We start from the raw sequence: 25,600 nt of genomic DNA, 5'->3' as shown, positions 1-25,600 counted from the left end.
TCTGCCATCCCTACACCGCTTGCCTGATGAGAGAGAATATCACGAGTTCAAAACCCGCAGGTACACGTCTTCTTTCTTAAGAGATTAAAACTGTATCGCCTGATGGATGGGCAAGAGAGACCTGAGGTTTTTAACCCAATGAACCCGAGCACGAAATCACCTAATTGCATTATGCAATCAAGCTCCAACCGTCATAACTTGACATCTAGAAAATTAAGTTCCACAAAAATTTGAAAAAATAAGCTCCAACGAGTGAGTAGTGGGATGGGACCTAGGCAGCTGGTATAGGTTCAAATCCCATGGGTGCCACCCCTTTAGCAAATAGAAGCTTGGCGACTTCTTAGTTGAAAGAGGTAAGCCCACTAAGTTTTATGCTATCATAACAACGACCATAAGTATGGCAGGCAGAGCCAGTTCAACTAAATCCCATTTTGGGAACCGTTTCTACTTATAAAATATAAATAAAAAAAAAGTTCAATAAATTAAAAGAAAACCCATGTTTGGTAATAAAAAGAAATTCTTCCATATCGTCGTACATGCAAGAATTCATATAACCATGATCCGTTTACCGTTACACCCCATATCTAAAGTATGATAAAATACCAACAAAGACACCAAAACTCTCCTCCTCTCCTTTGTTATTCTGTCTCTTAGTTTCTTGCACTGCCGGATCTCTGGCTCAAAAGGATCTGTCTCAGTTGGGCGTCATCAGTCCGGCCAAATTGGTCCTCTGGAACAAAGTATCCGGTGGCCGGATCCGGCATCCATGATGACTTCTCACCGGAGACGCCTTTAGGATTCTCCTCCACCCTCTGCATCACCTGCCGGCTGCCCCCTCTCACCGCATTATCCACCACGCTGGACGATCGAGCCGAGAAATTCCGCCTGAAATCATGAACCAATTGAGAACTTGCCAACACCATCTAGGATTCCTCCAATATTAAAAAAAAAAAAAAAAAAGATGTAATGGGCGCATTCATTGAAGTAACCCATCAAAAACAATTGAATCCACTCAACGCATGGATTCCACTTGTATAAAGCCAGAGTTGCTTCAGGGCACTTTGTGTGTTACATCCCTCAATAGACCATTTTTATCATTAGTGATCTTACCTATGTTGACCACTTTACCAATCTAAGTATGAAAAAACCCTATCAACAACCAACTGCAAATTGGCTGGTCTCGGGTTAGTAAAACCTTAGAAGCCTGGCTGCCCACCCCGAGAGTGCACCCAGTTTCGACCTTGTGACCTTCCGTCAGGTTGGTAACATTTACAAGTAACCCTTACCAAAATAATGAAGGGGCCTTGGGAGCTACCAATATAGGTTATGTCATAGATATCCAAGGCACACGCTACCTGAGTAAATATTTCCTGTCATACAGGGTAATGTGAATATCCAAGTGCATTTTCAGCACTTTTGTTTGTTTTTTTGGTGCGAATCTGACCCCACATTTTTTTTATAAGAACCGATTTATAAAAAAAAACTCAAAAAAATTTAGTTTGTCCACAGAGGCATCCCCCAAAACAACAGGGAACAAAGAACACTGAATGAAAAACATAAGAGAGTTCTTAACTCACAGATGGGATAATGGAATAAGATGGGAGGTTGTATGTTATGAAACATAACATAAAACGCCAACTTATCTCAGTTTTTTGAGACAAGTGGTAACATCCAAAACACCATTTAAAACCGAGAAAAAGAAAACGAGAAAAAATGGGTTTTGCATACCGGCTGATGAAGATGGTGGAGAGATCGGAAACAGCAGAGAAAAATCTCGAGTTTGCGACAGAGCGGGCCATTGTTCCTGATTTATCCCTTTAAAATGATTGGGGATTTTCTTTCTTTCTTTCTTTCTGGAGAATGATGGGAGACGGGAACTAATGCTAAGAAGGGTGAAGAAGATTTTTCCTTAATCTTCTTTCTTTCTCACCCTCCTCGCACCAGAACAACCGTATCACTCGTTCCGCCTCCCCTGCTCTGTCGATGCTCGTCGCCTCCTTCAGGGTCATTATATAGAGCGAGGGCACTCGACGATGGTGTTAATTGGGTCGGGTTTAATTTTGATCCGATTCATACCAAACCCTATGAACAGTGATAAATAAGGTCTGATTAGAATCCGGGTCGAACTCGAAAAGTAGGATTAATATATGGAGCCGAATATGGTTTGTGAAATTTCATACCACACCCGACCCGACTCGAGTTTGGACTCGAAACTGCATTTTTTTAATTTAAAAAATAAGAAATATTATTTTATCGGGTATGGTCTGGGTCTGTAATTCTTATAAGATCTAGGTATGGTTTTGGTGATTCTGATTGGATCCGAGTCCAAACTCGATACCATAGTCTCAAATCAGATTTAGGTTTGGTTTCACCTATATTCGAACTAAACCCGACCCGTTGACACCCCCAAGAAACCCGCGGCTGAAGAAGGGGTCAAAATTGACTACACGATTGTTCGCGATATTTCCTGCTTTGCCAAATATGCCCTTTCCTTTTTTGAATATGTCCATAAAGGGCAGTTGCACTAATGACCACGCTGCCTTTTTAATTGGCAAATGTTCATTTTAGGGGTATTTTCGTCAAATCGTAAGAGAGGTCGACTTTTCAAAAAGAGTGGACCGACGCGGACGCTTCGCGAGGGGTCCAGCGAGACTCTCGTGGAAGGTCACGTGATTATGACACGTGTCAAAATTTTACTCGGTCATCTGACCAAGAAGGAATACGCGTGGAGATTCGAGCTCGGCCCCAACCCAACCGACGGCCGTGAATTCCTCTAAGCCTCTTCTGACTTTATATTACCGAAATGCCTTAAATTTCTGGGTCGTGGTCTAAAAGAACCCTCTAAATCTTTTGACCAAATGTTTTTTCTTTTTTTGATGGAAAGCTTTTGACCGCATTTGAGGCTGCGAAGGCGCTACGAACGATCGTACGAAGAATCGTGCACTGTGCAGGTGCTGGATCTAGGGATACAAATGAATCTGGTTCGGACTAACCATTGATCCAAACTCGATATCTGATTCTCTGATATCTTAAATCCTAATCCTAAATATTAGAAAAGAGCTCCATGGGCAAGGGTCCTAGCCTCGGAGTTTTACTCAGCCGGAATGATGACTGTAGGTATGGCAGACTGAGTCAGTGCGACCAGGTCTTGGTGCAGGGTGTGATATCTTCTTAGTTATAAATATAAAAAAATATTATAAAAGCAAAAATAAGACTCTTTATAAATTGACATACTTATAATGTAGATAATGTCATTAAAACGTGTTTGCTCATTTTCATATATTTTTTCAAAAAAAAAAAAAGAGTTACATGAAATCTCCACAAGCCCAAGCTATCGGATGTAGTCGGTGAGCAGGACCGATTCTCACGATTGGATGAAAATACTCTGAACGGAGAGGTAAGGCTCTAAACCCTCTCTCATATTTCCCTGTATATGAAAAATAAATTTTTTACTCTGTATTTGTCGATGATCAGGGGGTCACTCATGATACCCCTTTATAGGCACAGAGTGAGAATGATTTGTGCAACCGTTCCCCCCTGATTCTATGCGGGTTTAATACAAGAAACACCTTCCGTGGGGAAGCGTTATCCACATCGTGGGTAACCACCACCAATGTGGTGGTTTATTCCAACATTCTTCTGCTTGTTCCGACTATAAACTTTTAACCAAAAAACCTTATGGGAATAACTTGATGAATAGAATGACCTTTTTATTCTATTCTATAGGTCCTTAGTTGAATCTCTAATCCTCATGAGATTAACAACAAAAATAATGAGAATCATGAACAGAAAGTGATCACTTTATTTATATGCATGTCATAAAAGAGTTTAACATGCTCATCCTCATTACATATTCGGAATATAATCCCGGTGCTAGCCCTTTAGTAAGATGATCAACGATCATCTCTTTGGTATCATTATTAACAATATGCACTAAATGATTCTATGTCCTTTCTTTAATAACAAAATACTTCAATTTCATATGCTTACATGATGTAGTACTTTTGTTGTTGTTAAAAAAGGATACTGCAACTTTATTATCACAGTAGATCTTCAGTGGCTTCCCAATGAAATCAATCACCTTTAACTGTGATATGAAGTTCTTTAACCATATAGCTTGCGAGGTAATCTCGTACAATGCTATGAATTTTACCTTCATGGTGTGAGCAACAGTGGTTGTCTGCTTTCTACTTCTCCAAGAGATCGCGCCCCCAACAAGTAAGAAGATGTACTCAGTAGTAGACTTTCTACTATCAAGGCATTCTCCTAAGTTCGCATCTGAGTAGCCAATGACCTCAAGGTGATCAACTTTATGATATGTCAACATATAGTCATTTGTCTCTTGCAAGTACCGCAAGACTTTCTTGGCAGCCTTCCAATGGGGTAAACCTGAGTTAGACTGAAATCTACTAAGCATTCATACTGTAAAAGAAATATCTGGTCGAGAACATGTCTGTGCGTACTGCAAGCTGCCAACAACTGATGCATATGGATAAGTACTCATCGGTGTTTTGTCAATATCGTCCTGTGGACAATCGTTTAGGCTCAGCTTGTCACCTTTTGTTATGGGTGTTGAACTAGGAGAACAATTCTCCATCCCATATCACTTTAACACCTTATCTATATAGGAACTCTGGGAGAGGCCTAAAAAACCTTTTGCTCTGTATCGACGTATCTCAATGCCAAAAACATAAGCAGCCTCACCCATATCTTTCATATCAAAATGTGATGGAAGAAATTGTTTTGTCTCTGAAAGCAACTTTATATCATTAGTCGCAAGTAAAATGCCATCCACATACAACATCAATATAATGAACTTATTCTCACTTTCCTTAAGGTATATACATTGATCAATAATATTTTCTGTAAACCCGAAAGTCATAATGACTTTGGAAAATTTAATATACCACTGTCGGGAAGGCTGCTTAAGTCTATGTATTGATTTGTTGAGCTTGCAAACCAGACAATCATTTTTAGAGAAACCAAGAGGTTGATCCATATATACCTCTTTATTCAGATCCTCGTTGAGAAACGTTGTTTTCACATCCATCTGGCGTAGCTTTAAGTTATAATGAGCTACGAGGGCCAAAATTATCCCCATTGACTCTTTAGTTGAGACAGAAGAAAATGCCTCATTATAGTCAATGCCCTTCATTTGGGTGAATCCTTTAGCAACCAATCTTGCTTTATGTCTCTCTATGTTACCTTTGGAGTCCTTCTTGGTCTTAAAGACCCATTTACACCCTACGGGCTTTACTCTTTTAAGTAACTCGACAAGATCTCACACTTGATTTTTAGCCATAGAATTTAACTCTTCTTTCATGACTTCTATCCAGTATGTAGATTGTTTGCTTTCTATAACTTTCATAAAAGTCAACGGGTCATTATCCATTAAAATCACCAGGCTTTTGAAGGTACATCACATAATCAGGATGTATGACAGATCTCCTAATTCTTGTAGATCTCCAAATAGGTCGTTCTTCAAGTTCAGATTGGACCTGATCATCTTCTTCGTGTTGTTCCGCATTGTTCACAATAGATTCACTTTGGATTTGTGCATCAACAACCGAATGATCAACCACATCATCATTAGGAATAATAATGCAGTATCTTTCACTATTTTTTTTAACAAGTGACAAAACTAGATCATGTACATCCTCAAAACCAAGGTTTTAAAGTGCACTTAATCCTACTGAACCTTCAAGAAATTTTGCCTTATCTGTTTCAATAATCTGTGGTGAGTGAGATGGGCAATAAAACCTGTACCTTTTTTTATCTTTCTGAATAACCAATAAAATATCCACTGGTTGTTCTTGGATCAAATGCTTTAATGTAGGGGTTATACAACTTAGCCTCTGCAGGATATCCCCATATGTGCATATAAGACAAAGATAGTTTCCTACCTATCCATATCTCGTAAGGAGTTTTAGGCACAAATTTTGTAGGTACCTTATTCAAAATATGCACAGCAGTCCCTAAGGCTTCACCTCACAACTTTATCAGAAGTGTTGAATAATTCAACATAGCTCTGACCATTTCTTTAAGCATACGATTTCTGTTTTCAGCTACACCATTCTGATAGATACTAGCAGACATGGTATATTGAGGCACAATGCCTTCCTCTTTGAGAAATCACGCTAATGGTCCTTCCCTTTGCCCCATCTCAATAAACCTACCATAATATTCACCACCTCTATTTGACCTAACTATTTTAATAATTTTATCGGTTTGTTTCTCTACTTCTTTCTTAAATTTTTTAAACATCTAAAAAACATCAGATTTTTCAAAAATCAAGTAGAGATACATATATCATGAATAGTCATCAATAAAGGTGACAAAATATTTTTTGCCTATATAACAGGAGGTAAAAGGTCCATATATATCTGTGTGAACTATCTCTAATATCTCACTACTGCGTTTGACACCTTCTTTATATGTGTTTGTATGCTTAGCCTTTATGCAATCAACACATGGGTCATTGTCGGTAAAATCTAAAATTTTCAAGATTCCTTCATTTACGAGTGTCTTTATTCTCTTTTCAGAGATATGACCAAACCTTCGATGCCAAAGCATGTAAGATTTATCATTTATCAAGCTACGTTTATTTTCAACCAATGCGTATTCAAAAGTTAGAGATTCCTGAGTTTGGATCTTCACGTTCAATCTATACAAACTATCATAAACTAATGCAGAACCAATTTCAATTGAATTTTTATAAATGAATAATTTAGAATTTTCAAACTTAAAACAATATCTAAATTTATCCAATTTTGAAATTAAAATTAAGTTTCTACTATATGATGGAATATAAAAGATATCATAAATATCTAAAACTACGTCTGTATCTAAAGTAATCATGCATATTCCAACACCCTTCATATGTGAACACATCTTTTTTCTCAAATAGAGACTTTTCTCATGCATTGTTGGTTTCCTTCTGCTCATGAACAACTGTAGACAGTTGAAAATATAAACAGTAGCACCAGAATCAATCCACCAACTATTTTTAGGAATTTATAATAAATTACATTCATAAGAAACAAATGACAAATTACTTCTCTTTTCCAACTACATTTTGTACTTTATGCAATCTGCCTTCCTATATCCCTTCTTCTTGCAAAAGAAGTACTTTATGAGAGTAGAGTCAGATTGCTTGTCTTGGGACGACTTATCCCTAGTTGGCTTCTTCCTATCATGTCTTTTAAATGCATTCTTCCTTGATCCTACCTTGGATGCATGAGAAGCCATATGTGCACTCTGCACCTTCTTCCCTTTCAACCTCTCTTATTCTTCAACACAATTGGACATAAGTTCATTGAATGTTCATTCATCATTATGTGTATTGTAAGAGATTTTGAAAGGTCCGTATTCCAAGAGTAAGGATGCTAGAACTAAATGCACTAGGAAAGATTCAGAGATGTTGAGCTTCATGTTATTTAGCTTAGACGCTATATTCCTCATCTCCAAAATGTGCCAACAAATATTTTTCCATCCAGTATATTTTATAGATATGAGTTTAGACATCAGGGTAATGTTTTTCCCTCTAGTATATTTTATAGATATGAGTTTAGACATCAGGGTACTGACTCTAACCTTGTTTGAACTCATAAATTGTGTTTCAATAGCACTTAAAAACTCTCTAATTGTCCTGTATTGTTGTATGACACTACGAATATTCTTAGCCACCTTAGATTGCAAAAGCAACATTCTAAGTCTATTTGAGCGCTCTCACTTCTCAAAAACACTCTTTTGTTCAGTAGTGCTTTGATCAGTTAGAGCAGCGGGTTCATCTATCCTTAGGGTCAGATCCATATACCCTAATGTAAAAAACACAATCTCTTTCCAATCACTAAAATTTGATCCATCTAGAAAAGGTATATAACTAAAACCATTTAAAATCACAGAACTAGAAACTGCACAACAAAAGACATGTATCAAAAAGGCATTCGTACAAGACTAAAACTTTAATGAAAAAAGCAAATGAATAAAAGCCCTTAATATGCTTATTTTCAGGCGAGTGAAGGGGGTCATCGGAGTTCTACTTTGGTAAGAGTTCCGACACGCAAAACCACTTCGCCTACCGACCATATTCGGTAAAACTAAGGTTCTTGTGAAGTTAGACCATCGACACAAGGTACCTTTGGATACACATATGTGATGTATCTCAACACATTTACCTTATTCCACCCTACTTAAATTTCAAACACGATAAAACTACCTTTGGGTCATTTATCGTTTCACGAATCTAAGTACAATGTTAATATCGACTTAAACTGTATGATAGTATTGAAATTATTTGATGACATACATGTATTCGTCACTTTGGTGACGTGAATACACTAAGTCATCTAACTATCCTTAATGCCAATATTAGACAATCATTTACGCATGCAGAATTTCAAATAAATATATAAACAATAACAAAAACAAGCTTAAATGGGTAAAACCTTAGGTCCTTAAGCAGGAACTGGTTTGAAAGCACTCTGAACCCGTCTGAAATAGCTTTGAACCGGTTATCTAAGGGTTTGAACCTTATGAATCAGTGTCAAGTATGAACAAAGGTTCATAAAAACCCTATAACAATATGCCAAAATCCTTGTATTTTCTTATATTTATGAAAACATGGTCTTAGCATCTCGAAACATGTGAGAAACTAAAAGGAACCGGTCAAAACGACTCTGAATCGGTCTCGAAAAGGGCTGAATCAGTCCTTGATCCGGTTCAGGCCAAATAGTGCCTGGACCCTATTGAATTTGGGTCGGACCCGACTTTAACTGGATCTGAAGCTGACCCAGCATATAACCGGATCCGGGTCAGACTCGGTTTCAACTGGATCCAGGTCGGACCCGGATTACAACCGAATTCAAGTCTGACCCCGTTTTAACTTGATCCGGGTCAGACCCGGTTTATAACCGGATTCGGGTCTAACCCGATTTTAACTTGATCTGGGTCGGACCCAGTATATAACCGGATCCGGGGCTGACACGATTTTAACTTGATCTGGGTCAGACCCGGTATATAACCGGATCCGGGTTTGACCCAATTTTAACTTGATCCGGGTCGGACCCGATATATAACCGGATCCGAGTCTGACCTAGTTTAACTTGATTCGGGTCAGACCCGATACATAACCGGATCCGGGTCTAACCCAGTTTTAACTTGATCCGAGTCGGACCTGGTATATAATCGGATTCGGGTATGACCCAGTTTTAACTTGATCCGGGTCAGACCCGATATATAACCGGATTCGGGTCTGACCCGATTTAACTTGATCTGGGTCTAACCCGGTATATAACTAGATTCAGGTTTGACCTAGTTGGAAGCCGTATCCAGGTAAGACCCAGCACTAGTCGGATCCAAGTAAGATCTGGAATGAACCAGATCAAACCCAATATATGGACCCGATTTCACTATTTTAAAAATAAAAAAACAGAAACACGAGGGTATCTATTTATAAAAATAGTGAAAGAAGCCAAAAAAAGGGGGTTTTGCCATTTACCTATCGGCGACCGACGTCGCCTGTCGGCGACCAATGTCGCCTGTCGGCGAGCTGCCACACCTGCCGGCGACCCTCACGGAGCTTGGACCGGCGCATCATCTCTCCTCACCCGACAGTAAAAGAAACATGAAACCCTTGTGCTGCGTCGTCGGCCAAATACTGACATCGCCGGATAGATGCCAACCAGAAAGTCAGCATCATTCCGCGGCTTCCACTGGCGACAACTGATGCTTCTGCAGCCCAACGGCCACAGGTAAAAACCTGAAACCTTTTTTTTGTCACCCTACAATGACAGTCGCCGGTGCCGATGACCAGCTGCAGTGTCGCCCTACGACAACCTGCACAGCCAGCCAGACGACTAGAAACACACCCCGCACAGCGAATGTGGGGTGTGGGCCCATAACCCATTGTAGGGTTGTTCGGGATCGCCTCCTCTTAATGGAGGTGGCCTGCACAGGGATAGAGAAAACACAACAAAGCAAACACTGTGTTAAAACAACAAATCAATAGGAGATGACTGTGTACCTGAGGCAGCCATAAGAGTACTTCTGCTGGTGGTGGAGGTCGGCTGGAGCAGAGGTTGATCGAAGCAAGGAGTGGTTTCTCTTCAACCGGACTGTGGCCCTCTACAAGCGTTGGCTGCCGGATGCAGTCGTTGAGTAGGACCGATTCCCGCGACCAGATGAAAATACTCTGAATGGAGAGGTAAGGCTCTAAACCTTCTCTCATATTTTCTTGTATATAAAAAACTAATTTTTTACTCTGTATTTGTCGATGATCAGGGCGAGTGGGAACGGTTTGTGCAACCATTCTCTCCTGATTCAGTGCGGGTTTAACAGGAGGAACACCTTCCGTGGGGAAGCGTTATCCACATCGTGGGTAACCACCACCAATGTGGTGGTTTATCCCAACACTGAATTGATGGTATCGTGTAACCCGAGGGGGGTTGGCATAGTGGGGTGGGGCCTTGGCTGCTAGACGACATATTGTTAAGGTTCAATTCTCATGGGCAGTGCATCTCTGTGCAAGCTAATGGGTAGGCCTTAAGAGCAGGGTTCCTAGCATTGGCGTTTTACGCTGCCGACACGATGACCGGAGGTATGACAGGCTGAGCCAGTGCAACCAGGTCTTCATGCTGAGTGTGGTTTCTTCGTGTTATAAATTAAAAAAAAAATAAATATGATGTTCAACCCATCGAGTACATTGGAATAGCAAATTTAAACACAGTGGATGTATTGTAAAGGTTTGACATCACAATTAGCTTATGTTTTTTTTTTTCATGAGAATTAGCTTACGTTACACAGCAAAAAAAACATCATTTCACTTGAAAATCAGGAATTTCACGTGAGAATTGGAGAAAAATGGCCCACTTTGGTGATAAAGTGGGCCATTTTCCACTCTACGTGAAACAAATTTAAACACGGCGGACCTATTCTAAGGGTTTGACATCACAATTAGCTTACGTTTTTTCTATTTTTCCGTGTGAATTAGCTTACGTTAGACGACAAGAAAACCACCATTTCACTTGTAAGTCAAGAATTTCATGTGAGAATTGGAGAAAAATGGCCCACTATGGTGCGAAAGTGGGTCACTTTCCACTCTACGTGAAACTCGTTTATTCAAGTGGCCCCATGATTTTTGTGTGACATCTTTTCCCACATCATCGCCAGTGATTCTGTCGAGAAAGGTGTCTTTCGTATGAAAGGTGTTCCTCTTCTTATTCGGTGTAACGAACGAGTCGTGGAGCAATTAATTGCTTACTTTCTCCATATATAACCTTTAGGTGTAAAACAGTTGGCATTCTTCTTATATGCAGACAGCCAACTGGCGATACGAGTTTCAGAAAGCAGATCAGGTCATGCTGAACATGAGCGTTTTTGCTCATGCCGACATCGTGGCCATCCCATTTGCATTTTAAAAAGCTCAAAAGTTAACAAAACCACGTGGCATTCATCCAAAATGCAAACATATGGCCACGATATCGGCATGAGCAAAAATGCTCATGTTCAGCATGACCTGATCTGCTTCTGAGATTTTATGTCACGAATTCCTTTTTTTTTCTAATATTTACACAGAGAAATCACCCCCAAGTCCACAGATGCAGATCAGGTCATGCTGAACATGAACGTTTTTGCTCATGCCGACATCGTGACCGTCTGTTTGCATTTTGGATGAATGCCACGTGGTTCTATTGACTTTTGAGCTTTTTAAAATGCAAATTGGATGGCCACGATGTCAGCATGAGCAAAAATGCTCATGTTCAACATGACCTGATCTGCTTCTCAAGACCACATACCTAGCCACACTGGCTTTGCCTACTGTACTTACGGTTGCTATGTAGCCAAGACCACATAATGATATTGGTATACCAGATATCAAAATAATATTAAAAATATAATCAATAAATAAAAATATTAAAATAAGTTTTATATTGTTAATATCAGTGTAAAAACACTATATTTTCAAAATGGGTGTTATTCAAAAGTACAAAAAAACAATATTTTCAAGTAAGGATGTCAATGGATGGGTTATACCTACTCCCACTTAATATAAATCATGGTTGTAAGTTGTAACTTGTCAATTAAACCTTATGAATGTACTCAAGATAATTTATTTTGATAGGAATCATGCTTTTGGATCATGTTTTTTTGACATAAAAGTAGGATTTTTTAAGTCATGAAATTTTGATATATTGTAAGCAATTCATTTTTTATTTAGATTTGGATCTGACATGACCCGTATCTGATCCGTTTGCACCCACAAACAGGTCGAGTGATGGAGTCCACAATAACAATATATAAGATTGGTGCAACTAGGGATGACAATGGACCAGGGTAGCGGCGGGGGCGGAGGACAAGGTCTCCACTCCTGCCCCATCTCAAAATCCTGCCCTCCATTCCTGCCCCATCTCAAAATCCTGCCCTTCATTCCTGCCTCCATCCTCTTACAGGTTTTGATTTTAACCTCCATCCCCGCCTTCATCCGTGTTTCAAGTCCTTCATCCCCTGTACAAATGGGACGAGGCAGGGCGGGGCCCCGTTTCCCTTCAGTCCATTGCTATTCCTAAAGAAGGATTGGGGACGGGGCAGGGTGCGGAAAAGCGTAAGTCCATCCCTGCCTCCACCCCCGCATGAGTTTTGATTTTAACCTCCATCCCTGATCCAAATGGGCGGGGCTCCGTTTTCCCCATCCACTGCCATCCCTAGGAGAAACTTGCTTAATGAAATAAATAACTAAGATGAACATAATTTGGTGTCCGTGTTTTAGAATAAGCTCGTTGGTTGAGTCCTCCACAATATAAGACTTTATTATCTATTTATTATTGATACATTTTTTCATTTCTTCAAAAATACACCAAACAAGAAAAAAAAAAGTCCTCCCTACCAATATATATCTGGAATTGGTCAATGAGATGCTAACCTTTTATACGTCAAAAACGCGTTTTTAAACCGGCTTAGATTGTCATTTTATAGTTGACTTTTATTTTTAACCAACCTTTAAAATTATGATTTTACCATCTTTGAAAAACAACCCAGGGCTACCGTGAGCCCTTGGTGCTGTGTAAGGGCCCTTGGCCACTAGACGGGTGGTCGGAGTTCCATTCTGACGAGCATCAGCCTTTTGCATTAACGAATGCAAGGCCAATGCAGCCTTTGCTCAACAAAAGCTTGACAACTTCTTCGGATCGGTTGTCTGGTAGGAGCAGTTAGTGCACGTCACCTTGTATTGAGACATTCCAAGCTCGAACCCCAAACGATATGATTGTATAACTGGTAGGGGTCTGCCTAACCCCAGATTTTTTCTGTCTGAAAAAACTTTTTCGGGAGCAAGGGGTGTGTCACAGGTTTACAATGTCATAGTGACAAATATCGTGAGATTTTTTAAAATGTCGCGATAATATCATGATAAATTACCTGAAAGTTTAAAATGGCAATTTCTTGTGAGATTTTCAAAATATTGCGAGATTTATAAAAAAAACTTAAATATTGTGATTTAAATGTGATATTTACATTTAAAATGGCTATTTATCATAAAAAAACCCATGTCTTTTTAATTTTAAATAATTTTTATTAATATTTTCTTATAAAAAATACTTTTTATATTTTTAAATTTTTTATTGCCAAGATTTTGCTAGAAAAAAAACAAGATTTATGAAAAAATTTCAATTTCTTGCAAGTTTTTAAAAAACAAGATTTTTGCCGATAAAAATGTTTGTCACTATGTACACTTGTTAGAATAGTGACTGTAACTACGATAGGCTTAGCCAGCGCGACTAGGTCTCTGATAAAAATTGTCAAAAACTTGGGCTGTTGGACAATGGGGGCTAGGTGGTGTCTGACTGAAACCTAGCTCGGACCACAAACTTAGAACTTACTGAGTTGACTCAGACAAGAGCCAAATAGACTTTGCTAACTCTGGCAAGACTCAATGGCCTCCCCAGGCTCGACCGAGCCCAGAAGGAACTAGTTTGGTCAGACCGAACTGAATATCGAGTCTCACTAATATCCAACTTAGCCATGTAAAGCCCACCCGAGCCTTGCCTACTCCAAACTTGAAGCTTTTCCTGGAAATGGTCTTCTAGTAGGAAGACCAAGCACTGAGTCTCGCTTAGTCAAACTACATCCTTCTAGCATGGATGGTCACCCGACTAAGCTAGTCCAAAACCCAGACCGACATGATCTGTTCTACATGGCTCGGTCTGCCTGGGGTACGTCATCGGAACCTTTGGTATTTGACCAAGCTCACCTAGTCATTAGCTACTCAGAGCCTCAGACTACGACTGGATTGGGTCCATAGACCGAATCGATCAAAACGTTGACTAGGCAATCACAGAATAGAGGCAAGACCGTTAATTTGAAAAAATATAAGAATATTTTGGTATTTTTACGCTTTATCTGTTTTTAATAAAAATCCAGTCCTAACGTTGACTAGTAGCCGAATAATAGGGGTATTCTTGTCATTTTATAAATGTCAAGGCTATCTGTGGGAATTTATGTTTTTTACTTTAACCTTTAAGTTTTAACTCCCTGGTAAAATACGTTAAATTCATTCTAGGGGTGCCGTTTAATTGACTTTGAGAACTAAAGAAGATATTTTTTTTCTTCTTTTGTTGTTTTCCGGATTTCTTCCTCTTTCTCCTTCGACTCTTTTGATAAAGGCCGCCATGGATTCTCCACCGAGTCGATTTCGGAATATCGATTCCGGAATTGGGTTTCCTTCTTCTCGTTGCTCTTCTTGATTCTCTCTTCGGAAAACTTTTCCTTCTTCGTGTTTGGTTGTGGCGTTTGGTAGGGAAAAATGGACGTTATCGACGATATCATTGGTCGACTAGCGCAGCCGAAACAGGCGAAGCTGGGAAAGCAAGTGAGGCTCTCGGAGGAGGAGATCCGGATGCTCTGCGTGAGATCTAAGCAAGTCTTCCTCTCTCAGCCCAACCTCCTCGAACTCCAGGCACCCATCAATGTCTGCGGTTAGTTTCTGGGGTCATTTTCTTGGTCGAATTTGATGGGTGGTGTGATTCGGATGGGATTTTTTTGTTTAAATTATGATGTGGGTTTCGGTTGGTTTCGAATGGTTTTAGTGCTTTGTGTTTGATTTTGGAATTTTGAGCTGGTTCTGTTCCTTTTGATTGAATGTGCTTCTTGAGTTTTTTGGGCGTTAAATTCTCCTTGTTTCTATGCTTTGACGGTGGTTGATGTGTGAGAGTTGGTTTTTCGAATTGGGTGATAATTTTTTTTTGGTTGACATTTTTTTTAGTGAATAATTTGGTGTACTTGAAAGTAATTACTGAATCTAGACTTGGTTCTTTTTCTTTTGTATGAGTTAAGTTGTTTGATTACTTGGATGATCTTTCTTGTCACTCAAATTCTTTTGCAATTCATGCTTTGGGGTTTGTCTTATGATTGTTATTACTATTTTGGGTACTTGATGGAATGCCTTTTAATTGTGATATTGTTCTGTTTGAATTCAATCGTGTTTTTGTATTTTGGGGCAAACCGCAGCGAGGAAATCTGATTAGCTATTAGTATAATCTTGCATGTAGTTGCTTTAATCAATGCCACAATGCGGTTGCATTTCAATGTGGTTCTTGTCTTGTGAGTCCTTTTGTAATATCGCCATCTCATTCGCCCGACAAATTCTTAGATAGTTGTTAAACTTCCCCATTTTAAGTAGCGCATTACTTTGGAGAAGCGAATCCATCATTGTTATACCCTTACGAGAGTTTCCTATTTGATTTTACGGATTCTTGTTTCCATTCATGGTGTGAGGAAGTATGTACAGTCTTTCATTATGGTTATTCCTAGAAAAGAAGGGGAATTTAGATAGCATAAGCTGGGAGATTGTGCCCTACTCCACAGCACAATTTCCGTCTTACCTCCCCTTGTTGGGATAAGCAGGTGCATCCAAGCACTACACAAGCTGTGCTTCATGCTCTGTGGCAGCAGTAATATCCGAGATGAAGCACACATATTCTACAGGAATTATATATTCGAAATTTGTCTGTCATTTCAAATGCCATTGGAAATTTGTGGGTTCATCTGGTGAAAAAGATTGTCTGATATGAACTTTTAGGTTCAGTACATATTTCTGTATTCTCAAGGCTTCACTCAAGACCATGAGGATTCCTTGAGCAAATGCAGAGCTAAAGGCCAAATACAAGGATTATAAGGGTTAATTCACATGCATATTTTCAAATTTACAATGGAAGTCTTCTGGGATCGTTGTATTCCATCCCACATGGGCTCCATGTCCTGCCCAAAATGGGACGCTCTGTGATGCAAACACAACCTTACTGTTTCCCATGGAACAGCTTTAAAATTGTCCATAGTATGGGTGTTATGGACCATGAATGGATGAGCAAATCCTCCAGAAAACTCTCCTTTGAGTTCCATTGTGACAATAAGAGACCTAGCGTAGACTCCAACTCACAAAATATTGTCATAACTATGCATGTAAATGCACATGATGCAACTGGCGTAATAGATGCTAAACAGAATATCTTGAAATTGATTGTGTGCTGCATGTGTCTCTACACGCGCTGCTAGGGCTGGTAAATGAGCTGAGCTTGGGATGTTCAGGTTTGGCTCGTTACCTCGGGATCGGCTTGTGAGCTCATCACGAGCCCAGTCAAGCCCGAGCTCGTTGCAAGCCGATCACGAGATGGCTTGTTTTCTAAAAAATGTTTTTAAGTGTTTTTTAAAGCTTGGTAATATTATAAAAATATATAATATATGTACAGTACATGTATAAAATATGTATAATTTGCATATTATGTATAATATATATATATATATATATATATATATATATAATACTAATGCATAAAATATATAATTTGTAAAACGAGCCTATAATTGCCAAGCTTGTCATGTTTGTGCTCCACTCATTTACCTAAACAAGCTGGTTCATAGCTTGGCTTGCTGAGCTCAATCTCCGAGCCAAGCTGAACAATGAGCTGCTCGTCTCGTTTCCCATCCCTATGCACTGCGCAGGTGTGCATGCACATTTGTACTGGGAGGGGCATGAATGTTTATTATGGGTAATATTGTTGTGGTTTTATTATTATTTTTCCGTCATTTCTTTTGGGCCTTTAAGATGAGTTGTATTCTTCTGCTTGAGTGAGGAAAGCAAGAAGTGCTATAGGATTATTGCTGCTTCTTGTTGCACTAAGTTTTGAATGCATTCCTCCTGTTAATTAGTTCCATCCTTGCTTTGTTTAATTGCTTCTTTATTACAGGTGATATACATGGGCAATACCATGACTTATTAAGATTGTTTGAATTGGGTGGCTTCCCGCCTACTGCAAATTATTTATTTCTTGGAGACTATGTTGATCGTGGAAAACAGAGCTTGGAGACAATATGTTTGCTTCTGGCATATAAAATTAGGTATCCAAATGATTTTTTTCTCTTGAGAGGAAACCATGAATGCTCAAAAATAAACAGAATATATGGTTTCTATGATGAGTGCAAAAGGAGATTTAATGTTAGACTCTGGAAGATATTCACAGACTGCTTTAATTGCTTTCCTGTTGCTGCCCTCATAGAAGATAAGATTCTTTGCATGCACGGAGGTCTTTCCCGAGAGTTAGACAGTTTGAGCCAGATAAACAGCATTGAGCGGCCAACCGATGTACCTGATGCAGGTCTCCTTTGTGACCTGCTTTGGTCTGATCCAAATCCTGAAATTCAAGGGTGGGGAGAGAGTGATAGAGGTGTATCTTTCTCATTTGGAGCTGATGTTGTTGCTGACTTTTTGCAAAAGAATGACTTAGAACTCATATGCCGGGCTCATCAGGTCAGTGAACATCTTGTTGATTATTGCCTGTATCATTTGGAATGTTCTGTAATTTCTTGATTTTTCAGGTGGTAGAGGACGGATATGAGTTCTTTGGGAAAAGGAAACTAGTAACCATATTTTCAGCACCAAACTATTGCGGGGAGTTTGACAATGCTGGGGCTTTTTTAAGTATTGATGGATCCTTAATCTGTTCATTTCAAATTCTGAGACCACTTGAGACAAGACCTGCAGTTAGCAATTCTGGTCCATTACCAAGAACACCTAAGAAGGTATAATCTTTAAATTCTGAAAAAAAACCATTATTTTGATTTTGTCAAGGATAGACTTGGGAGGCTTCTTTATTCATGTGTGCATGGATGCATATCAAGAATGTGATGATATTCAGATTAATGAGAACAAGTTTGCACATCTCCACCTTAGTTTAAGATTTGCCAGAATCATCTACTAGCCAACCCATCTGTCCTTGTGCATGATGTAGGAGATGTGGTCAAATTGTAAGTGCAACTTTCTTATACATGCACATGCACATGAAGAAATAAGTTTTTTACCTTAACCCACTTCTTTGAGTGGAAAAATAGTGAAAATGCACTCTTGATGAAATCGCAAAATCCCTCTCCTTTGCGCACGGATCGGCCCCCAAATTGCTCTCACGACACCTAGGGTGTGTGGATACCTCTCTATCAAATGAGAGAGTCGACCCTCAAGAGGTGTTTAAAACCTAAAAATGCGAAATTACTTTTTGGTCCTTTTTAAAGTGTGCTAACACAAAGTGTGCTAACACAGTATCGTACGATACACCCTGTATCATACGATACAGTATGATACAAGCTAGTATCGTACATTACATATGATACAGATACAATACACACCTGTATCGCAATACAAGTGTGTATCGTATCATTTTTTTAAAAAGAATGATATGTATCGTACGATACACTATAAACAACAATGGTATCGTTAACATATTGGTATTGAAACAATCACATATCCAAGTGCTGGTAGGGTATTTTTAATCTAGCTGAAAATACCTTCACATGTTCTGACATTTACTAAAACCAGTAATGCTGTAGGTGATTCGTTTGATAGATCTCACATTCACCATGGACACTGTCATATTTGTACTGTATAATTATCTGGTTCTCTTTTGTTTATTTGTCTGCCTCTTGATAATGCATTATTGCACCATTTGAGTTGCTAATATAGCAATAGCACCATAAGGTAGCATTTGATATGCAGGGGTCTGCTGGGACTGTTGTGTCCCATCCCCCATGGGCCCCACGTCCTATGTCAAATGCTGGACTCTTGCGTCCTGCACAAAATGGGATGCAAGAGTTCCTTGCATCCCATTTTGGTAGGATGTGTCCCAGATGCAAGGGTAGCTGGATGAGTGCATTCCGCTACCTTAAGGTGGATATATCTGCTAGTGCTTAGCTGGATGCATGAGTTCAAGAGTTTTTGTCTTTTTCCTCATTTTTGCTTCCTTGCCATGTGCAGGTCAGCAAAGGGGGAAAAGTATGAGTTTATCTTCATATATTCTTCCTGGCCAAATAAATCTCAGGAAGTCTTTCATTTTGTGGAGATTACACTGAAATTCTTCTCCAGGCAAAGCTTAAAACTGGGGGTGTCATCCAATGCTTGTGTTGCTCAATCTTCGATTGCATATATTTTATTGCTTAGTTGTGATTGCTGATGATTGTATGATATGTCAAATAATGATTTTATAATTCTCTTGTACAGTATTATCGGATGTCTGTCATGTTGCTCTCATAAATGAGAGTCTTTGATGAATTTTCAGCATAACCAGAAGTCTTTGCGTTCTCTTGTGGACTTATGTAAACATTGCATATCTTCAGCTTGTACTGCTTGTTCAGTATCTGTTTAACATGACTAGTGTCTATTATTTAACCAGATTTTAAGTGCACCTCTCGAACTGATGAACTTTTCTGAACCAACAGCCAAGAAACTTTTTTTCTAAGGCCACGGTTTGGAAGTGAAAAAATATCTCATGTGAAATGAAAATTTTATATATGAGATGTTCTCATATGATTTCTTTTGTCCTAGTGACGTGAAAAATGAGAGAGAGAGATTGTCATATGAATTTTTTTTCCATGTCTAGAGATGGAAAAAAAATTCATATGAAAAACTCTTGTTTGGAACAATTGGAAATACTGTACCTTTTTCTTTCCTGTCATTTTCCCACTTTCAAATGTTCCCTAGAGAACAGATTGTGGCGGTGCTTCATCCTTGCAGTGTCCCTTCACCAATTATTTTGTTTACTATCCATGATGTGTAGAACCTTTCTGATGATTGTATGCCTCAATGGTGATCACAAAGCTTCTACAGGTTCTGTAAATTGTCTCAAGGGCACAATAAGCCATGAAAATTTGCAGCATTTTGTATAACTTATTTTCCCCCGTCTTTTCATTGTATAAGGGTCATGCAATAGAGAGTTCATTTATCTCGTTAGTAGTTCTCATGTTGTATTTTGCTTCTGCGTTCATGCGTTTTGCTTTTCCATTTAAAGCTCTCCCATTTATTTGTGTGTAACTTTGGGATCTTGCTTCCAAAAGATCATGAATATTTGGGAATGCAAAGTCTTGGTGTTCTAAAACAATGCAAAGTCTTGGTGGTCTAAAACAAGGCGTGGGTATTGCGGAAGCAGATCAGGTCATGCTGAACATGAACGTTTTTGCTCATGCCGACATTGTGGCCATCTGTTTGCATTTTGGATGAATGCCACGTAGTTTTGTTGACTTTTGAGCTTTTTAAAATGCAAATCGGATGGCCACGATGTCGGCATGAGCAAAAACGCTCATGTTCAGCATGACCTGATCTGCTTCCGGGTATTGCACATTTGATCAGTTTTCAAAGTCTTTCTCCTGCTTTTTATTTTTGTGACTTTTTTTTCCCACTTTAGAAGGTGTTGCTCACCTGCAGGAAGTAGGTTTTTTCGTGAGAAACCCTCTCTCTCTCTCTCTTTCTCTCTCTCGCTGTAACCTGCTTCTCCATGGGGGAGGCCTTACACCGTTTTCATATGAAAACAGGGATTTCGCATTAAAGATGTAGGCCCCACCACATCTTTCCCGTGGTAATGTTTGTTTCACCGACCGTGGGAAAGTGACCCACTTTTATACGAAACTGGCCTGTTTCCCACGTTCTAAGGTGAAAGGTGACACTCTTTTAACGTTCTTGAAGAGGAAATTCCATTGTATGTTTTCATAACCGAGGGGTCTCTGTTCGAATGTTGCCTATGAGAAAAACTGCTCACTGTTTTCCTGTGTATGAGAAAAAAATTTCTGGAAAATGACCGTACTATCCCTGAAAATAATGGTATTTTAGTGTAGCTGCAAGATATCACAATATTTCTCTCATACGGCCACCCACCTGATTTTCGTCAAATTTTGATGATTTTACCCTTTTGCTAAATTGTGATCTAGCCAAAGAGAAACACGAATTTGCCAGCAAAACTAAGATTCGCCTTGCATTGAAATTGTTAGAGCACATAGTTCGATTGGACCATCCAGTGTATCAGATCCAGATCAAGAACCTACGTTGGCTCAAGACTCCATGATGAGCAAGAAGAGAGTTGCCAAAGCTATCTACGCTACCCAGTGAGGATGATTGTCACTAGAAGAAGGAAAACTAAAAGAGAAGTTCTAGAAAGAAGAGATTCAAGGAAAGTTGTCCAACAAGGACACCTTACCTAAGGAGCAAGCTTTCTCAAAACACAGTAGTCTCCAAAAACGTGTAGACTTGTATCCCAAGAAAACTCCTCATAAAGGACTTGTATGGTTATAAATACAATGAATACCAAGCTCTCAGGCCAATGAAGTGAGTGTTTTCACCGGGGACGTAGGCACATCTCTTTGCCGAACCACGTTAAACTGTGTTTCGTTGTGTGTGAATATTCTTTTGGGTCGTTTTATGGTATCAAAGATACCATAACCAGTCGTGTCTCGTATCCCTCTCCAGCTGATCGTGATGGAGCACAACTCAAGTTTGACAGTTGGGAACATGTCGACTTTTGCGAATATATCTGGTATGGTCTCCAGCCTCTCGTCTTCATCCATGCCCAGTACTGTGCACCATTAAATTAACCTTAGAGAATTATCTTCTCTAGGAGTCTTAATTCATACTGACTTTACATACATAAGAACTTATGGGATACATTGTTGGCAGCAAGACTGCTCCTCCTAGGTTTATTGAAAATTCTCTTGATTTAAATTCAACTTATGTAGAGTGACTGAAATATGATCAACTCATCTTGAGTTGGATCATATTTAACTGATCAACACTCAAATAGTTCGTACGTTGCTCATACAAGATCCCGCATCCATGCAACTGAAGTTGCAGTTGTAGGATCTCAAGAAAAGGAATTTTTGTTAGATGAATATTTTCAACAAACTAGAGCTATTGCTCATCAGTTGGCAATTGCTTCTAAACCCATTGACGAAGAAGACATGATTTTTCAAATATTGAGAGGTTTCACAAGTGAGTATATGTCCTTCAAGATGTCAATAGAAACTCGAAAAGAGCCTATTACACTCGACGAGTTACATAGTCTGTTGCTAGTTCATGAAGTTCATATTAAAGACATTGATGAAGATACCATAGACACGACTGTCTCGGCATCCAACTTTACGACCAGGCAACCTGGTCGTGGTAGGGGGGATCGTGAAAATAATAGAGGAAGAGGCAGGTTGGGTGGAAGGTTTAACAACAATGCTAATCAAAGTGAGAGACCTAAGATTGTGTGCTCGTATTGTGATAAACTAGGTCATACGACTCATTAGTGTTACCAAATTCAAGGTAAATCAACTTTGGCTCCTCCCACGGTTCTTCATGTTGAGCCTCATCCTAATACATTGGTGTATAGTGAGAAAGGTTAGCACCTTAACACTAGAGCCACTCATCATGTCACCAATGACATCAACAATTTGTCCATTCACAGTGAATATCAAGGCCCCAACTTAGTAAAAATTAGAGATGACTCATGTTTGAAAATTAATCACATTGATCGTCATGGTTTAATTTTGAAGGATATATTACATGTTCCAAGTATTACTAAGAATTTGTTATCAGTTCAAAGGTTATACAAGGATAATAATGGCTATTTTGAATTTCATGTTAACCATTGTTGTGTGAAGGATTGTCTTACAGAGAATTGTCTTCTATATGGAACAAGTAGGAAAAGCTTTTATCAGTTTCATATAGGCAACACGTCAAAAGAGGCTTATATTGGTGAGAAGACATCCATTGGTTAGTGGCACAAGAGGTTTGGTTATCCTGCACTTAGTATAATGCAACAAATGTTAGATAATTTTGAGTTGCGATACGATAAGTTTTTTTATAATAATGTGTGAAGTGTGTTTGAAAGGAAAAAGTTATTATTTACCTTTTGAACGTTTCTCAAACACTTCTTATGGTCCTTTAGACAATTTATTCTGATGTGTGAGGGTCTGCCCTAGTGACTTGCAGTAATAGTGATAGATATAACATTACATTCATAGATGATTATTCTAAGTTTGCTTGGCTTTATATCATTAAGCATAAATCCGATATGATGAATGTTTTTAAAAATTTTAAGATGCATGTTGAAAATATCATGAGAAAAAAGATAAAATATCTTCACATTGATTGGGAAGGAGAGTATCAACCTCTCTCCAAGTATTTGGTCGAGTGTGTCACATGACATAAAATTTCTTGTCCTTACACTCGTGAGCAGAATGGAGTTGTTGAACGTAAGCATCGACATATTGTAGACACATGACTGTCATTGATGGCACAAGCTAGAGTACCATCTAAATATTAGACATTTGCTTTTAGTATTGTAGTATATCTTATTAATCATATTCCCTCTAAAGTCATTAATGGTGTCTCTCTCATGAAGAAATTGTTTAATAGAGATCTTGGCTATGATTTTTTAAGAATTTTCTGATGTGTTTGTTTTCCTTGCCTGCACCCTTATAAGAGACATTGGATTTCAAATCTGAAAAATAAGTTTTTATAAGTTATATTCCACAACACCATGGGTACTATTGTCTTAGTTCAATGTCTGAAAAATGTACACATCACACCATGCTATTTTTTTTTGAAAATTGCTTCCCTTTTAAGATTCAAGATCACCTCTTCCAAACCAGCTCAGGCTCAACTTCCTGTTGTTATTTCTACTTTGACCACCTCAAATAGAATCGTTTCAGTAGAATCCACTCGAGATCAAAGTGCACCACATGTTCTATCTCATAGTGAGCTGAGCCCAACAAGTACCTCAACTTATGTCACTGGTCTCATAGAACAAACTCTTTCCAACCAAAGTCCTGATCCAATTCCCATTGTTAGTATTGCTCCAACCAAAACCCACCATATGATTACTCATTTTTATGATGAAATATTAAAGCCCAAAGTGTTTCAAGCCACAAACTATCCTATTACTACTGCCGTTCTTTTCATTCTTCTTGAAGATCGTGAACTTGTCTCTTTCAAAAAGACCTTTTAGGACAAGAATTGGCGTGATACTATGCAAAAAGAATATGATGCACTTCTAAAAAACAAGACATGGACTTTGGTGCCAGATAGTGAAGCTCCACATGTAGTTGGTTGTAAGTAGATCTCTAAAATCAAAAGGCATGAAAATGGGTCTCTTGAGTGTTATAAGGCTTAGTAGCCAAAGAATACAATTAACAAGAGGACTTGTATTATTTTGAAACTTTCAACCCTATTGTAAGACCTATTACTATTAGACTGATTTTTTTCTTGGATGTATTGTTAGACAGTTGGATGTTCAAAATACCTTTCTACATGGATACTTGTCAAAAAATGTGTTTATTCAACAACCTCTTGGGTTAAAAAAATTTTAATGTCCCAACTATGTGTGCAAACTTCAAAGGGCTCTGTATGGCCTAAAGTCCTTCAAACTCTTGGCTTTGTTGGTACTAAAACAACACATCCTTATATCTATTGAAGAGTAATCAAGGTGTTGTCTATGTTTTAATTTATGTAAATGATATTATTATCATTGGGAGTTCATCTAGATTAGTGTAACAATTAATCGATAAACTTAGTACTGAATTTGTCATTAAAGATCTTGGTCCTTTACACTTCTTGAGAATATAGGCAAGTTTTAGTAAACATGGTATGATCTTGTCTTAGAAGAAATACATCTTAGATCTTCTCATGAAGGTGTCTATGCAAGGAGCTAAACCGGTCTCTACACCCATGGCTCTGTCTCCTCCTCTTTCTGCGAACTTTGGATCAAAATTCAGTAATCCTACCTTGTACAGAAGTGTTATTGGTGCCTTGCAAAATGCTAGTCTCACTCAGCCAGATATTTATTTTGCAGTAAACAAAGTGTAACAGTTTATGCATTCTCCAACAGACACTCATTGGGCAGTTGTGAAGCATATCTTACAATACCTGAAAGGAACTCTTCATTATGATTTTCTTTTGAAGCCATCCTCATGACCTGTTCTCTCTGCATACCAGTAAGTCCACTGGTGGCTATGCTATCTTTTTTTGGTCTAGTTTTATCTCTTGGAGCTCTAAAAAGCAATCTATTGTATCCTGATCTAGTACCGAGTCAGAGTACAAGGTTATTGCCAATTCCACAATTGAGTTGACTTGGCTTTAGTTTCTCTTAAAAGAATTGAAAGTGGCTTGCGTTCAAGTTTTGATCTTGTGTGCGATAATGTTGATGCTTCCTATTTAGCTACTCATCATGTCTTTCACAACTGTAGCAAGTATATTGAAACCGATCCTCATTTTGTGAGAAATAAAATTGCCAACTAAGAGCTTTTGTCAAGC

The 25,600-nt window shown here is 38.7% G+C and overlaps 2 protein-coding genes across 2 annotated transcripts; one reads left to right on the top strand and one right to left on the bottom strand.

Annotated features, from left to right (window-relative positions):
• Positions 1 to 499: 499 nt before the first annotated feature.
• LOC149820776 (late embryogenis abundant protein 2-like) lies at positions 500 to 1,987 on the bottom strand. Its single transcript, XM_089983258.1, has 2 exons — positions 1,729 to 1,987; positions 500 to 885 (listed from the first exon to the last, which is right to left on the bottom strand). Exons 1-2 carry the CDS (start codon positions 1,797 to 1,799, stop codon positions 651 to 653), a joined length of 306 nt encoding a protein of 101 aa, XP_089839384.1. The 5' UTR covers positions 1,800 to 1,987; the 3' UTR covers positions 500 to 650.
• A 12,656-nt stretch (positions 1,988 to 14,643) lies between these two features.
• LOC149820775 (serine/threonine-protein phosphatase PP1-like) lies at positions 14,644 to 19,683 on the top strand. Its single transcript, XM_089983240.1, has 4 exons — positions 14,644 to 14,969; positions 17,238 to 17,797; positions 17,866 to 18,069; positions 19,295 to 19,683. The coding sequence occupies exons 1-4, from the start codon at positions 14,798 to 14,800 to the stop codon at positions 19,316 to 19,318; spliced, it is 960 nt and encodes a 319-aa protein (XP_089839366.1). The 5' UTR covers positions 14,644 to 14,797; the 3' UTR covers positions 19,319 to 19,683.
• The last annotated feature ends 5,917 nt before the right edge of the window (positions 19,684 to 25,600 follow it).

The sequence above is a fragment of the Nuphar pumila genome, chromosome 12 (genome assembly GCF_984573655.1).
Source record: "Nuphar pumila chromosome 12, dmNupPumi1.hap1.1, whole genome shotgun sequence".
Classification (NCBI taxonomy): Eukaryota; Viridiplantae; Streptophyta; class Magnoliopsida; order Nymphaeales; family Nymphaeaceae; genus Nuphar; species Nuphar pumila.
This window is presented reverse-complemented; position numbering and strand designations above follow the sequence as displayed.